This window comes from Giraffa tippelskirchi, chromosome 9 (genome assembly GCF_054371585.1).
Source record: "Giraffa tippelskirchi isolate mGirTip1 chromosome 9, T2T-mGirTip1v1.2.pri, whole genome shotgun sequence".
Classification (NCBI taxonomy): Eukaryota; Metazoa; Chordata; class Mammalia; order Artiodactyla; family Giraffidae; genus Giraffa; species Giraffa tippelskirchi.
The window spans coordinates 30,545,825-30,560,905 of record NC_137283.1 but is presented as its reverse complement, the minus strand read 5'-3'; the positions used below and the strand labels follow the sequence as shown (position 1 = coordinate 30,560,905).

At 44.5% G+C, this 15,081-nt stretch overlaps 1 protein-coding gene and 1 long non-coding RNA gene across 10 annotated transcripts in view; one reads left to right on the top strand and one right to left on the bottom strand.

The window, feature by feature from the left end:
- Window positions 1–1,018: 1,018 nt before the first annotated feature.
- On the bottom strand, window positions 1,019–9,856 carry LOC145520920 (uncharacterized). Its single transcript, XR_014064906.1, has 2 exons — window positions 9,527–9,856; window positions 1,019–1,305 (listed from the first exon to the last, which is right to left on the bottom strand). It is a non-coding gene; the product is annotated as an uncharacterized LOC145520920 (long non-coding RNA).
- A 186-nt stretch (window positions 9,857–10,042) lies between these two features.
- Window positions 10,043–15,081, top strand: part of MITF (melanocyte inducing transcription factor) — a 222,101-nt gene continuing 217,062 nt past the window's right edge. For all 9 annotated transcript variants that reach the window (XM_081528416.1, XM_081528412.1, XM_081528408.1 and 6 more), the window contains exon 1: window positions 10,043–10,293. In XM_081528416.1, coding sequence (XP_081384542.1) covers window positions 10,190–10,293 — 104 coding nt within the window. In that variant the 5' untranslated portion in view covers window positions 10,043–10,189. The remainder of the gene's footprint in view (window positions 10,294–15,081) is intronic.

Genomic DNA, 15,081 nt, shown 5'->3' with positions numbered 1-15,081 from the left:
TTGCCCCCCAGGTAACAGGTTTGCAGTCTCCATTGCATAGTCTGTGTGTCCTACTGAAACAGTGGCAGAGTTCAAGGGGCTGAGCCATACCAGGTGGCTGTGGGTTGGAGGTACTCAGGATTCCTGCTTGATCAACAGCCTAACTAATAAGAAAACATGACTTTCTGAGTCTGTCACAGGTTGAAAGCGTGTTTGCTTTACTTTAATTGTCAGTCAGAGGAAAGTATATTCCAGGCAGGTGCAGGTCTGCACACTATCCTTTCCTCTAGTCTCGATTTGAGAGACAAAGGAGTCTAGAGTCTATTTCAGATGATATGAAGGACAAGAAAGGTTGTCACTCAGAATGACTATGTTTACAGTGAAAAAGAGATAAGGATCATTCCAAAAACTTCTTGTTTTGAGTTATTCAAGATACTTGGATTAGTAAAATACTAATGGTAAATTTGGCCTCAAAGGTGGCAAATGCTATTTTATCCTCCCTTCCCCTACCTGCAGAGTTTTTTTGTTTGTTTGTTTTGTTTAGTCACCAAGTAGTATTCGACTCTTCCGTGACTCCATGAACTATAGCCCGCCAGGCTCCTCTATCCGTGGAATTCTCCAAGCAAGAACACTGGTTGGGTTGCCATTTCCTTCTCCAGGGGATCTTCCCTGGCTCAGGGATCGAACTCGCAGCTCTTGCTGCAATCTCCTGTATTTCAGGCAAATTGTTTACCACTGAGCCACCAGGGATGCCCATGAACTATCTCCAAATCAAAAATTAACCCTTCTCAAGCCCTACAGAATCTTCCCCACCACAACAAAAAATGTTTATAAAAACCAAACTAAAATGTATCTATACAATAAGCCGCTATACAGTCATAGAAATGAAGTTACACACAGTACCATATAAATTAATCTCTAAAAAATGTTGAGTAGAAGAATCAAGATACAAAAGAATTTGCATTGTATAATTTCTGATGATTTATCTATCTATCTATTTATTTATCTATTTATCTATAACAAATTACTCCAAAACCTCTTGCTTTAATACAACAGATATTATTATTGCTCATGGTTTTGTGGGTCAGAGATGTAGGAGTGGCTTGGAGCATTTCTGGCTCAGGGTTGCTCATGAAGTTGCAGCCAATGCCATTTCGGTCTACAGTCCTCTGCAGGCGTGGCTTGGGCTAGGGATCCACTTCTAATGTGGCTTAGTCGCAAGTGTGGCTAGTTGGTGTTGGCTCTTGGTGGGAGACTTCAGTTCCTGTGTACATGGGCCTCTTGTACTTTCCTCGTGGTGCTCACAGATTCAACAATCTGAAAGACCTAGATACAAGTTGTAATTAACTTTTTTGATAGCCCCAGAGATGAATCACACAACCAGCCCTGATTCAATGTAGGGAGAGATCACCAGGAGACCAGAATCACTGGAGGGCCGTCTTGGAAGCTAACTAGCCTAATTTCATTTATCTAAAGCCCCCAAATAGGCAAGAATAAACTATATGGCTTAGGGTGGCATATTTAGGTGTTAAAACTGTAGAAGAAAAGAAGGAATGATTACTGTAAAAGTGGTTACCTCTCTGAGGGTAGAAGTTATAAGTGGACAGAGATCGTTATTTGTATAAGAATACCTTTATGGTTTATGTACTTTTCCAAACTGTAATTTATTTCATAATTGCAAAAAGAGACCTTAAAACAGAAACAAAGTGTTCTGTTCTCTTTTGTGCCTTAAACATACATCAGTGGATTCCTAATAATATAAAGTTAGCCAAGAGTTCTTATGAGTTCCAGACAATATAAAGCAAAGAGTATTATACTGATCCTTATTTAATTCTCACTAACACCAATTAGTACTATCACCCCATTTTTACATAAAACAAAATTGAGAATTAGGGTGTTTTAGGTATCTTACTCAAGGTCACATGGCTGGTTACTGGTGGAGCCAGAGATCATAGCCAGCGAGTGGCCCTTCTGATGCAGAAAAGGAGGTCAGAGTATTTGTTGTTGTTCCATCACTAAGTCCTGTCTGACTCTTTGTGACCCCATGGACTGCAGCACGCCAGGCTTCCCTGTCCTTCACTATCTCCTGGAATGCACTCAAACTCATGTCCTTTGAGGCGGTGATGCCATCCAAACATCTCATCCTCTGTCGCGCTCTTCTCCTCTTGCCCTAATTCTTTCCCGACATCAGAATCTTTTCCAATCAGTCAGCTCTTTGCATCAGGTGGCCAAATTATTGGAGCTTCAACATCAGTCCTTCCAATGAATATTCAGGACTGATTCCCTTTAGGATTGACTCGTTTGATCTCCTTGCAGTCCAAGGGACTCTCAAGAGTCTTCCCCAGCACCACAACTCGAAAGAGTCCTTTCTTCTGCCTTCAGCCTTCTTTATGGTCCAACTCTCATACATGACTACTGGAAAAACCATAGCTTTGACTATATGGACCTTTGTTGGCAAAGTGATGTCTCTGCTTTTTAATATGCTGTCCAGGTTTGTCATAGCTTTTCTTCCAAGGAGCAAGCATCTTCTACTTTTGTGGCTACACTCGCTGTTTAGTATACATTTAAACCTGTTTTTGTCTAAGCTGAACAAACTTTGAAAACCTTTTGTGAATCAGTCAACCAGTCTTTCTCAGTATATGAGTGGCACAGAGTAAATACTACAAAGATATTTTTTAAATGAATAAAGAAATAAAGATTTAGTTATTTTACTTACTTTACAAAAGTCTTGTATGGAGTATGTCATATGCTAACCACTGGTCTATGTGTTTTACAAGTGTTAATCCCTGTGGAATTAATATTAATTCCTTTCCTCATCTCTAAGAAATAAGTCCCTGGGGACCTCCTCTTCTTCATTTGCTCCTAGGCTGGAAGTTTTTGTTTTTTTTTTTCCCCAGCTACTTGACCTTTGATCCCCGGGGCTTGATATTTTAGCACACTACTTTTGACATATCAGTTCAGCAACAGCACGCTGAGTCCTTACTCATTACTGAGTTCTAGGAGGAAATAAAGATGAATATATTTTCATCTGCAACCTGACAAATGAGTCCTTGTCTTTTAAAACTTTTTGACAATCTTTTGTGTTAACTTGGTTGGGAACATCAGATCCCTTGAGGTTTACCCCTGCAACCTTCACAACAGGAAATGTGCATGTATCTTGGCTTATTTCGGTTTCTGATTTTAGTTCCTTTAATAAGTGCTAAATATGATTCATTCGGTTATTTTCCAGCATATTTTTCCAAATCTCCCACAAGCAAGTCTAAACGTGTTTGCTTGTTGCTCTAATGAAGAGATCTTAGCTTCCTTATCAACTGTGCCACTGGGATACAGGCTAAATTCTGCTTTGATAAATCAATTCAGACTAAGATAGAGCATTAGTGTTGGAGAAGAAATTAGTTATTTTGTTCCATCAATATTTGCCTAAGTACAAATGGACACTGTGGAAAGTGAAGTTGCTCAGTCATGTCTGACTCTTTGCGACCCCATGGACTGTAGCCTACCAGGCTCCTCCATCCATGGGATTTTCCAAGCAAGAATACTGGAGTGGATTGCCATTTCCTTCTCCAGGAGACCTTCCCGACCCAGGGATTGAACCTGGGTCTCCCGCATTGTAGGCAGACGCTTTACCATCTGAGCCTGTGGAAAACCTACTAAAAATTCTATTTTCATTTGCAATATCCTTGCTGTCATTACAAAAAGTAACAATGTGAGTTTGCTAGAAAACATATTTTCTTTCACATGATGGCTAATCCATTCATTTATTCAATAGACAGTTTTTAAACATTCATTGTGGGCATGGACCCAGCGTTCTGGGAGCTCATCGTCTGGGCAGGGAGAGGAGTGCGTTGGGTGTGTGTGTGTGGTGGTGGTGGAGGAAGGAGGGGTTTTAGGGTGGTGGGAGCTGCTTACAGAAGTTAAGCAGATGACTACAGGACTGGGTACTGCAGATAGTATATCTTGGAAACTTAGGGACGGAACCCTTAAACCAATCTGGGAACTTAGTGAAGGTTGGTGGGATAGAGCAAGGCTTCCTGGAGAAGGTAACATTTGAGCTGAGTCTTGAAGGAGTGTGTTGGGCAGCAAGGTGCTCCAGACAGAAATAGCCTGGCATATTCCAGGAACTTCAGCAGTTTGGGGTCACTGAAGTTACTTAATACGAAAGTCAGGGAGTGATCTCAGAGGAGGTCCAGAAGTGATAGGAGGAGCCAGGACATAGACAGCCAGTTATCCAATGTCAAAGAGCCTGGCTGTTATTCAGTGGGGAATCCTAAAATTTTAAAATAAGGAAAAGACAAGATGAGATTTGTGTTTTAAAAAGATTCCTCTTGGAAAAATTTCAAAAGCACACCTGCTTTTTGGCCTAGCAGTTTAATTTCTAGCAATTATTGTGGATGGGAGCAAAGATTTAGTTACTTGGCTAGGAGTGAAATTACCTATAATAGTGAAAAACTGAAAACAATCTAAAAGTCCAGCAATACAGAAATTAGAAAAAGAAGTTCTTGCAAATTTACTGAATGGAAAGTGTATTTTAAAAACATTAAAATGATGTTGTGGGCAAGGAAAGCTACTCATATTACATGAAAGGGAAAAGTATGTGATGAAATGGTATATTCAGTATGATATTCTTCTGAATATTTTTTGAAATTAAATATATAATGATAACATAGTAGTGGTTGTTTAATCACTAAGTCGTGTCCAACTCTTGCGACTCCTTGGACTGTAGGGGCTTTGGGGCTCATGAGCTACAAAAGGCATCTTTTTTAAAAAAATAATTAAACAATTTTTTTTTCTAATTTAAAACATTGAAGTACAGTTGATTTATAGAGTATTTTATTAGTTTCAGGAGTATAGCATAATGATTAAAAATTTTTAGAGATTATACTCCATTTAAAGTTGTTACAAAATATTGGCTATATTCCCTATAAAAGGCACTTCTTTGCTTTGAATCTCTCTCCTGGACTAAACTTGAGTCAGTCGCCTCTGAATTCTCTTCCCAGTTAGACCTTGACTTTTGGACTTCCACTAGCATTGACCAGTTTTAGCAAGAATGCAGTCAAGTCAGTTTAACCAGCACCCCCCGACCCTGATATCTGATCACCTTCTTCATCCCCACCATCCCCCAGGAAATATCTGATTACCTAGCCTGCCTTCAGCAAGAATCTTGTTAGGTCAGTTTAAGCAAAGAATTACACTACCTTTTTAGTAATTGACTACCCATTGACCACCTTCCATACTCCAATACACATTCTGTTTCTTGGATATAAATCTCCAACTTTTTCTTGTTGTGTTTGAAATTGAGCCCAGTGTGTTTCCTCTACTGCAAAACCCCACCCCCCATTGCTGTTGTTCCTACACCTATGGCAGTAGTCCCCCTGAATCACATTAGGCTTATTGTTCTTTAATAAGTGCCAGAATAATTTTTCTTTAGCAGTTCTTAACAAGGTAAAAATGAGAGTGGCTCGGTCATGTCTGACTTTCCGTAATCCGATGGACTACACAGTCCATGGAACTCTCTAGGCCAGAATACTAGAATACTGGAGTGGGTAGTTATTCCCTTCTCCACGGGGTTTTGCAAACCCAGGGACTGAAGCCAGTTCTCCCATATTGCAGGGGGATTCTTTACCACCTGAGCCACCAGGGAAGCCTCTCTTCAAACTCGTTGCTCAGCTCTTAACCCTGGTAGCTCTTCAACTGCTGCACGGCAATCAGCTATTCTTGAGACTCATTAGATTTCCTTTCCTAAATTCATTTAAATCGCCCTTCATACCTCAGCCAGCCTTTTCCTAATCCATTTATGTTGCAATTTATATTCAGATCTAAGCTTCACAAATTTTGCATTGGATTATTAATCATCTTCTTTGCTTTGTTCAAATCAGAACTCAGATAAAGCCTGCAAAATGTGTTTGAGTGATATGTCTCTATTTTTCCAAAATCATTTTTAAAATGAGATTTAATTCGTGTACCTAATATGTCCTTTAAATATTTAAAAATCTATAGCAGTTTCTCCTTCCTCTTTATTTCATGCTGTTTGTTTTTTTGAAGATTTCTCAATGTCTTGTAGATTTCTCAATTCCTGAATCCTTGTGGTATTATTAACATGTTTCTCTCTTTTTTCCCCTCTGGGAATTGGTGGTAGTTTTCATAGTTTATACATAGGTTTCTTTCTCTTACTCTCTCCCTTCCTTTTTTTCTTTCTCTTCCTTCCTTCTTCTCTCTCTCTCCCCTCCTTTTCTTTTCTCCTTCTTTCCTTTCTCCCCTTCTTTCTTTCTTTTGTAGCTAAGTCACTTCTCCTCCAAGAATCATCTCTTTTTTTGCTTTCAGTGGTTGCTTCTTTTTCAGACACTTGTAGGATTTACCTATCACTTTATTTATCCATGAAATCATTTTCACTCCTATTCCTAAAAAGGCAGCGACCCTATCCTGAGTACAGGGGATACAGGTGGCTCATCACTGCTGTTTCCCCCATAGCTAGCACATAATGTGGCTGTCACGGAGTAGGTGCTCCACAAATAGTTGTTAGGATAAATGAATATAAAGTATAAATCACACACCAGTTATCTGCTGCCTAACATTTGTTGCCTTGGGTGTGGCTTCTCATTGTGCTACAAGCCCTGACTCAGCACCTGAACTTTGAGCCTCTTGAGGGCAGGAAGGAAGTCAGATACATTCTTGTAGTCTGGGTACCTAACAGAATACCATGTTCATAACCAGTGCATTTTTACTTGGAACATTTTTAACAGTTACAGCAAAAAGGAAAAATTGGTTCATATATCTGAAAAGTCCAAGGATGTCTGACTTCAGATATGGTTGGAATGGGGAGCTGAAACAATGTTACTGTTATTATCTGTTTCTCAGTTTTGCTTGTTTCTGCTTCTTTTTGTTGATCTTGTCTCATTTTCTCTCATTTTTTATCAGCTTCACTCTTATCAAAAATGGCCATTACTCTGTGGCCATAAATATTAAGCTCTAGGTTTCCTTCCCTCCAGCACTGTGCTTCCAAGAATCAGACAGTCTTCCCAAGATGCCCCAGAAGAAGAGTCTCAAGGACTTCTAGTCACAGTAGGACACTGTGTCCATCCCTCAAGGAATCACCATGGCTAGGAAAACGGCCCCCCTGATGGGTCAGGACCAGTCTCATAGCTACTCCCACAGGGTAGCAGATAGCACTGTCATCAATAACCCGACCATTGGTGATGAAAAGAGTCATTTTCCTGGACCGAGTAGGATGAGATCAGAAGAAAAGGTGAAGGAGAAAAAAATAGCAGCTATCTGTGTGTACCTCAGGGCAAGCTTACTTAGTTGGAGCTAAGTTCAGGTGTCTTAGCTTTCCTGACAGTTTATTCCCTTTTGGGTTTGATCCCTTAGGTCTAGCAGGTCGCTGTGGGGTATAATGACAAAATGGACTATTTCATTGTAATTCAAAAAGCCCCATGCTCCTCGGAAGAAAAGCTATGATCAACCTAGACAGCAAATTAAAAAGTAGAGACATTACTTTGCCAACAAAAGTCTGTCTAGTCAAAACTATGTTTTTCCATTAGTCATGTATGGATGTGGGAGTTGGACTATAAAGAAAGCTGAGCACCAGAGAATTGATTCTTTTGAACTGTGGTGCTGGAGAAGACTCTTGGAGTCCCTTGGACTGCAAGGAGATCCAACCATTCTATCCTAAAGGAAATCAGTCCTGAATATTCATTGGAAGAACTGATGCTGAAGCTGGAACTCCAGTACTTTGGCCACCTGATGCGAAGAACTGACTCACTAGAAAAGACCCTGATGCTGGGAAGGATTGAAGGTGGGAGGAGAAGGGGATGACAGAGGATGAGATGGTTGGATGGCATCACTGACTCAATGGACATGAGCTTGAGTAAGCTCCGGGAGCTGGTGATGGACAGGGAAGCCTGGCGTGCTACAGTCCATGGGGTTGCAAAGAGTTGGACATGACTGAGTGATTGAACTGAGCTGAACTGAACCCGAAGTCCTTGATAGCCTTTGAAGGTCAACGGACTAAAATTAGGCACAAGAATCTTGTTTTCATCTACATTTTCTGTGGAGCAGGTCAGTGGCTTTCCTCATATTAAAAGGTTTCCAGTGAACCAAAAGATGAACAAGATTCCAGTGTTTCTCAATACAGGTATGGATGATATTTAGATAAGGAAGTTTGTCATTGTGCAAGACATAAAGAGTCTCTAGCCCGTACCCCTTAAATTCCTGTAACACCCCCAAGTTATTATGATAATCACCCCCTCCTAGTAGTAGTAATGTTAGTTGCTCAGTCATGTTCAACTCTTTGAGATCCCATGGACTGTAGCTCGCCAGGCCCTTCTGTCCAAGTGATTCTCCAGGAAAGAATACTGGAGTGGATTGCTGTTCCCTTCTCCAGAGAATCTTTTCAACCCAGGGATCAAACTCGGGTCTCCTGCATTGCAGGCAGATTCTTTACCATTTGAGCTACAGGAAAGTCCATATTCCGGTCACCTATAGTTGAGAAACAAGATGAGACTACAAATCTAGTCTCAATGTTTCTTGCATGTTTTACGTTTCCTCTTCTTTCTGGCAGAGAATAACTTTTTTTTTTTTTTTTAACTTTTAATGTCTAATTTCCAGTAGTATCTATCATGGAATCTGGGATCTTATTTCACAAGCACAAAAAGCCTATTTTCCACAGGAGTGTTCAGGTTCTGTAATATTTTACTGGTATGGACCTAATGTGATGTTTCATCCAAGGCAAACTAGCAAAGAGCCAACTCCTGGGAGGTACCTGTCATTAGTCTATCCTTAGAATTTTCTCGCAGGGTGAGCATTTATTACTTTTGAAAGGACAGACTCACAGATGAAGTGTTAGTCTAAGGAATATCTTCAAGATCTGACAAAATAATGACCATTGAGCAGCATTTTTATAGATTACAGATCATTCTCTTGCATTTGACCTCGAAACATCTTCAAAAAACAGATTTGGCAATCTCTTCTTTTATAGATGAAGAAATTAAGGCTTCTAGGAATCAAGTGACAAGCTCACGATTACACAGCACTTTAGAGAAGGACTCGGGATTTCAGCTGTGGGTCTTAGAACTTTAAAAGCCACCCTCTAACTCTCTACTTCCTCCCTGATACGTCCAAACACTTTTAAAAGAAAGAAAAATACCCTACTGGAACTAATCAGAGGGAAAGACTGGAAGTTTAAATGAGCCATAACAGTGTCTGTTAATCTGTTACCTAAGTGAGTGCCGGGAAGCTGTGGTGGGGGTGGGGGGAGTTGACACTTGTACATTTTATGTGCCCCACAACTTCACTTCTGTAAAGTTAGGACGATTTCATTTGAAGTCCCAGCCAACTGAGAAATTAAAAGCAGACAGTGACGACGCTGTTTTGTAACTTTGTGCCTTTTAAAATTGACTGCACCTTTCAAGTGCGGCTTTGGATTAAAAGTGGCTAATTGGATAAAGGGGAGAGCCATTCAGCTGGATGAAGAGTATTGTAAAAGCCCCGACTGAGTTAGTTACGGGAAAGGGACGCACAAGAACAGTTTCCACAGTGCTATTTTACTTACAGAGTGAAGGAAACTTCCTCCACGCAGTTCCAAATCGAGGACAGGTTGATTTGTCGCAGCAGCGCTGTAATACATGTAGTCTGATATAAAGTCTGTTTAAGAGAGACCTGCAGGCTGAAACTTTCTAGTGCCAAAACCCTTTACTATTTTTTTTTTTTTTAATAAGGACTTGGCGTGCCCTCGTGAATGTGTGAGCTTGGAGGAGGAGTGATGGTAGGAGAACAAAGCTGAATCCATTCTTATTAATATTAAATGGTCAAGTCTGTACCCTTGAAGCTAGTGGAGAGAGAGAAGGGAGAGGAGCTGCTGACATTGACAATGAATCCAAACAGGAGTTGCACCAGCGGTGTCTACCACGTTGCCTCTGCCCTCGCTTAGACTTCTGGGAATTGTAGTTTTGTGGCGAGCGGCTCTCCTGGCAAGTCGGGTATACTTGGCCTGGCTGTGACTACAGATCCCAGACGGCGCCGGGCAGCCGCCCCTCCCGTCCCCTTTCGAGTGTAAACTCCGGGTGCCGGGGCGGGCGGCCGCGCGCGGGCCAGCGGGCTGAGCTCTGCACGGCTTGGGGGCGCACCGCTCGGGGGACCCAGGCCCGGCCACCTCCCCTCCGCCCCCGGGCTCGGTTCTCACTTTGGAGCAGTGCGAGGACGGGAAGCTGGAGCCATGCAGTCGGAATCGGGGATCGTGCCGGATTTCGAAGTCGGGGAGGAGTTTCACGAAGAGCCCAAAACCTATTACGAACTCAAAAGTCAACCCTTGAAGAGCAGGTGAGTGGTGACAGCTGGAGGGAGGCGCGGCCCGCACCTGGGGGACCCGCTGCCTCCCACTCTGAGGCGAGGAAAGCAGCTGGCCCGGGCTCGGGGACAAGGACCCCGTGCCCTTGCCCCGGGACGGAGGGCGAACTGATCCCCGCAGTAGGGGGCCGTGCCGGCCGGCCGGGTGCACCAATGAGGGTCTCCGCCCGAGCGCATTTTGGGGGCGCGGCGGGCAGCCCCGGACAGCCCGCGAGGGCGAGGGGACCCTTCGGTTGGGGATACCAGCTGCGGAGAGCGGGTGGGGGCTGGTGAGTGCCCCGACGTGGAGGTGGGGGAGCAGGAGCGCCGGGCCGGGACGCGGTGTGGGTGAGTTTCGAGTGAACCGCTTTTCTGAAAATCCCAGCGGGCTGAGATCTTGGGAGAGGGAGAGCTTGCGGTGGATCGAGCGCGACGTTAGAGGGAAGCAATAAGCTCCTGTGGCCGCTTAGGAGTCGGGCCCCTCTGGGAAAACCGACCTCGGGCCGCCTCCAGGTGAGGTTTCCCGAGCCCCGCCCCTGACCTTCCCGGCAGCTGCACCCCTGTGTGGGAGGGCGGGGTGCGAGGTAGGGGGGCGTGTCTCCCCTTCCAAGTGGAACTCCCGGGCTTTGGGGTCCCATTCAAATACAGGCCTTCCCTGGAGGGGAAAAAAACTTTTGAGACGGAGATTTGGCAAGTGACCGCTGTTGGGCCGCGACACGTCTTTAATTCTCTGGGCACTTCTAAAACTGTTTGGGAGGAGAGTAAAGACACCTGCAGGGCTGGCGTCCTACCACCCCTAGTGCGAACTTCTTACGCTGCCTCCACTCCCGCTTGTCCCTTGGAGCAGGTTGGGTGTCTTCCTCTCTGTCCTGTGGCCACTCAGGACATTTCGAGTGTTTACTAAGAGAGAGGTAGTCAGTTGAGGTGGTGAGAGTAGAGAGGGTTTAGTTCCACCCCTCAGTTGTGAGGTAGCATGAGGCTGGAACTGGAAGCTTCAGCAGTGCTTCTGCATCGGTCTCAAACCTTCCTGCCGGCCCCTCACTGTCGGTAGTGGCTGGGTGAAGGGGCCTGGCTGGCAGAGGGGGAGAGGGGCCAGAGATCTTGGTGAAGGAAGGGCTGAATCCGGAGTGAAGGGTTGTGATCATAGCTGCTGGGGCACGGGGGATTGGTGCTTGTGCAGTTAGGTTCGTTTCCTTCAGGGCTGTGTCAGACTCTGAATCCACTTTGGGGAAGAAAATCTGCGAAGAGCACACCGACTGACTGGGTGGCTGAAGCAGCCTCTTGGCAGATGCTTCAGGGAGATTGGAAGGAAACCTCCTATGCAGTTAGTTGCCTAAAACCAGCCTTTAGTTGGTGGTTTCTCTTCATAATGGCTGTTTTGTGTGTGAGCCTAGATTGTGTGTGTTGGGGGTTGGGGGTGTGGAGTAATAGTGTGTAAAGGGTATTGTTGGTTATGCTCATTGGGGCTTTATCTGTATGCGGCTGAAGGGACCAGTGTTTTACCGAGCAGTCTCTGCTTTTGCTTCTATAAGCAAATGCTTACATGGCCAGAATGAGGGAGGGAGTGTGTGTGTGTGTGTGTGTGTGTGTGTGTGTGTATGTGTAGTCCTGAAAGAAATGAATTAACCGGACTGTTTGGAACATTTTTGATGGTAGCTGATACATAACATTAAATAAATTTGAGAGAGTGAGGAAAATACCATCTGGAAAAACCCAAATGAATGCCATGAAGCTCACGTTGGAGGATTTGGGGCCTGTTCTTTTTCAGAGTCGGCAAAAAAAAAAAAAAATGACTTGCAAGGGTTGAGCATCCTCAGGAGCTCTCTTGCACGTGTAAGGAAAATTTTGGGTACGTGGGAAGTGCTGGTTTCACACGTTGAAGCTGGAAACAGGTGCAGGATGGGACCAGTGCACAGAGGAAGGCTAAATTAAAAAAGTTGTAAAACTTGTCTGTGGAGCAGACACATGCTCTTTGAAATAAACCAGTGAAATAAAATCTGTGAATAAATATATGGGGTTGGCAAAATTTCCCTATAGTACAGTTTTCCACAGTTGTCTGATGTATTGTCATCGACATCTGTTGTGTGACTTTACAAGGGCTGCATGTTCAGGGCCTCCTCCTTGTGGCTTTTTGTCTTAAGTCTTTGCCTGGGCACCTCCCTTCTTGTAATCTTGGTTGGGAAAAGTTGAAATCAGAAGGGGAAGATGGCTGCAACTGCCTTGTCTATCAGTTGTATTTTCTGGATTGTCTTTTGGAGTTGAAGATACGTCTAGAATCCGCCTGAAAAAGAAAACTGTCAATTGTTCAGTTGTGTCCAACTCTTTGCGACCTCGTGGACTGTAGCGTGCCAGGCTTCTCTGATCTTGGGATTCTCTAGACAGGAATACTGGAGTGGATTACCATTCTCTTCTCCAGGGGCTCTTCCCAACCTGGGGATCCAACGTGGGTCTCCTGCATTACAGCCAGATTCTTTACTGTCCGAGCCACCAGGGATACCCCTAGAATCTGCCTACTTGTCACCAACTCCTCTGCTCCCACTTTGGTTCAGACTGCCACCTGGTCTCCTGCCTTTATCCTTGCTGACTCTCAGTGGATTTTTCAACACAGGAGCCACAATGTCTATGTTAAAACTGGTTTTCAACCCGAATGGTGGCTTGCCCCACTCAAGCGTCATTCAGCAATGTCTGGAGACGTTTTTGGTTGCTACAATGGAAGAGAGTTACTACTGGCCTCTAGTAAGTGGAGAGTGGAAATGCTGCTGAACATTCTCCAGGGCTCAGTCTCCAGTCTCACAATTATCTGTCCCCAGATTGTTACTGCTGAGGTTGAGAAACCTCATGGTAAATGTATCACATCATGTTCTCTCTTCAGAACCCTCCCCGGTATCAGTAAAACTCGAGACCCTTAAAGTGGTCCAAGGCAGACCTGTTTATGGGCGGGCTCCCTGTCAGCGCTGACTGTGTGGTCTTTTGTAGCTGCTCTCTCCTGGCTCCCTCTGCTGCAGCCAGCCTCCTCACCATTCCCGGAACACTCCAGACCTCTCCACCTCTGGCCCTTTGTAAGCTGCACTTGCTGGGGCCAGCAAGTGCACGTTCTCTCTTTGTCCGGAGAGCAGCAGCGTTCATCCCCTCCCCAGCTGACCTCACGTCTTCCCTTGAATGTCATTCCTGCCTTGAACACGCTCTCTGCTGTGGCTCTCCCTTTAAGCTCTGCATGTCCCTTGCCCTGCTCGATTTTTCCCACAGTACTTACATTATGACCTAGTCTATCATTTTCTAATGGGTTCCAGTTATGCTATGTTTCTCTGTGCTAGATTGCAGGGTCCAAGGGGACAGGGATTTCTGGGTCTTCCTGGTTTACTGTGGTGCCCCCAGAACCTAGAACAGAGTTTTCTTCATCGTCAGTGCTGTTGACACTTTGGACTGGATAGATCTTTGCTGTGGGGGCTGTCCTGGGCATCGCAGGATGTTTAACAGCATCCCAGGCTTCTACCTGCTCAAGGCCATGGCATCCCTCCTCAAGTTGTGACATCCAAATATAGGTCCAGACGCCACCAAACCTCCATGGGACCCAGACTCACCCCTGTTGCAGATTAACAGGCCTAGAACAATGCCTGGCACAATAGTGTTTTGTTGTTTGAATATGTGTTGTTTTCTCCCTTTGTATTCCATTCCGGATGGGGCATTTGATCCTGGTTTTTGCATTCAAGGCTGCCTTCCTTTTAAAATAGGTATCCACCGTGCTATCTCCAAAGAGGAGTTTGTATATTCTTCATTTGGACTAGGCTTAGATGTGCAAGGGTTTGATGAGGAAAGACACTTTCATTCCTAACCCAGACCTCCTAGACTTTAGGAATGTGAAGCCAATGAATTTAGGTGGTGGAACCCCACTTTGGTCACAATGACTGGTGAAGCTGTGTCATAGAGAGACACACACAAGAGAAAAGGGTCTCCTGAAGAAATGCTTGAAGTTTGGTTCCTCTCCAAAGGTTTTGGAAACCTTGGTGTATTCTCCTGGAAATGAGCCGCGAATGGTGGGTGGCAGAGGAAAGGTGCCAAATATGAGAGGGTGAACCCAGGTATCACACATGAGCATAGTCAGGTCAGGGTCAGATGTGGAACCATTGAATGGGTTCTTCTCAGGGAATGGACTTTCTGTAGGGCTTTAGGTCCTGAAAAAAATTTTTTTAAAATATGTTAGCATCTTTCAGGTTCATAGTTCTTTTGTTTCGTTTCAGTTCAGTTCAGTTCAGTCGCTCAGTCGTGTCCGACTCTTTGCGACCCCATGAATCACAGCATGCCAGGCCTCCCTGTCCATCACCAACTCCCGGAGATTACCCAAACCCATGTCCATCGAGTTGGTGATGCCATCCAGCCATCTCATCCTCTGTCGTCCCCTTCTCCTCCTGCCCCCAATCCTTCCCAGCATCAGAGTCTTTTCCAATGAGTCAACTCTTCGCATGAGGTGGCCAAAGTATTGGAGTTTCAGCTTCAACATCAGTGCTTCCAATGAACACCCAGGACTGATCTCCTTTAGGATGGACTGGTTGGATCTCCTTGCAGTCCAAGGGACTCTCAAGAGCCTTCTCCGACACCACAGTTCAAAAGCATCAATTCTTCGGTGCTCAGCTTTCTTCACTGTCCAACTCTCACATCCATACATGACCACTGGAAAAACCATAGCCTTGACTAGACAGACCTTTGTTGGCAAAGTAATGTCTCTGCTTTTAAATACGCTATCTAGGTTCGTTTACTTAGTGCTAAATTCTGTGGCTTTGTAGC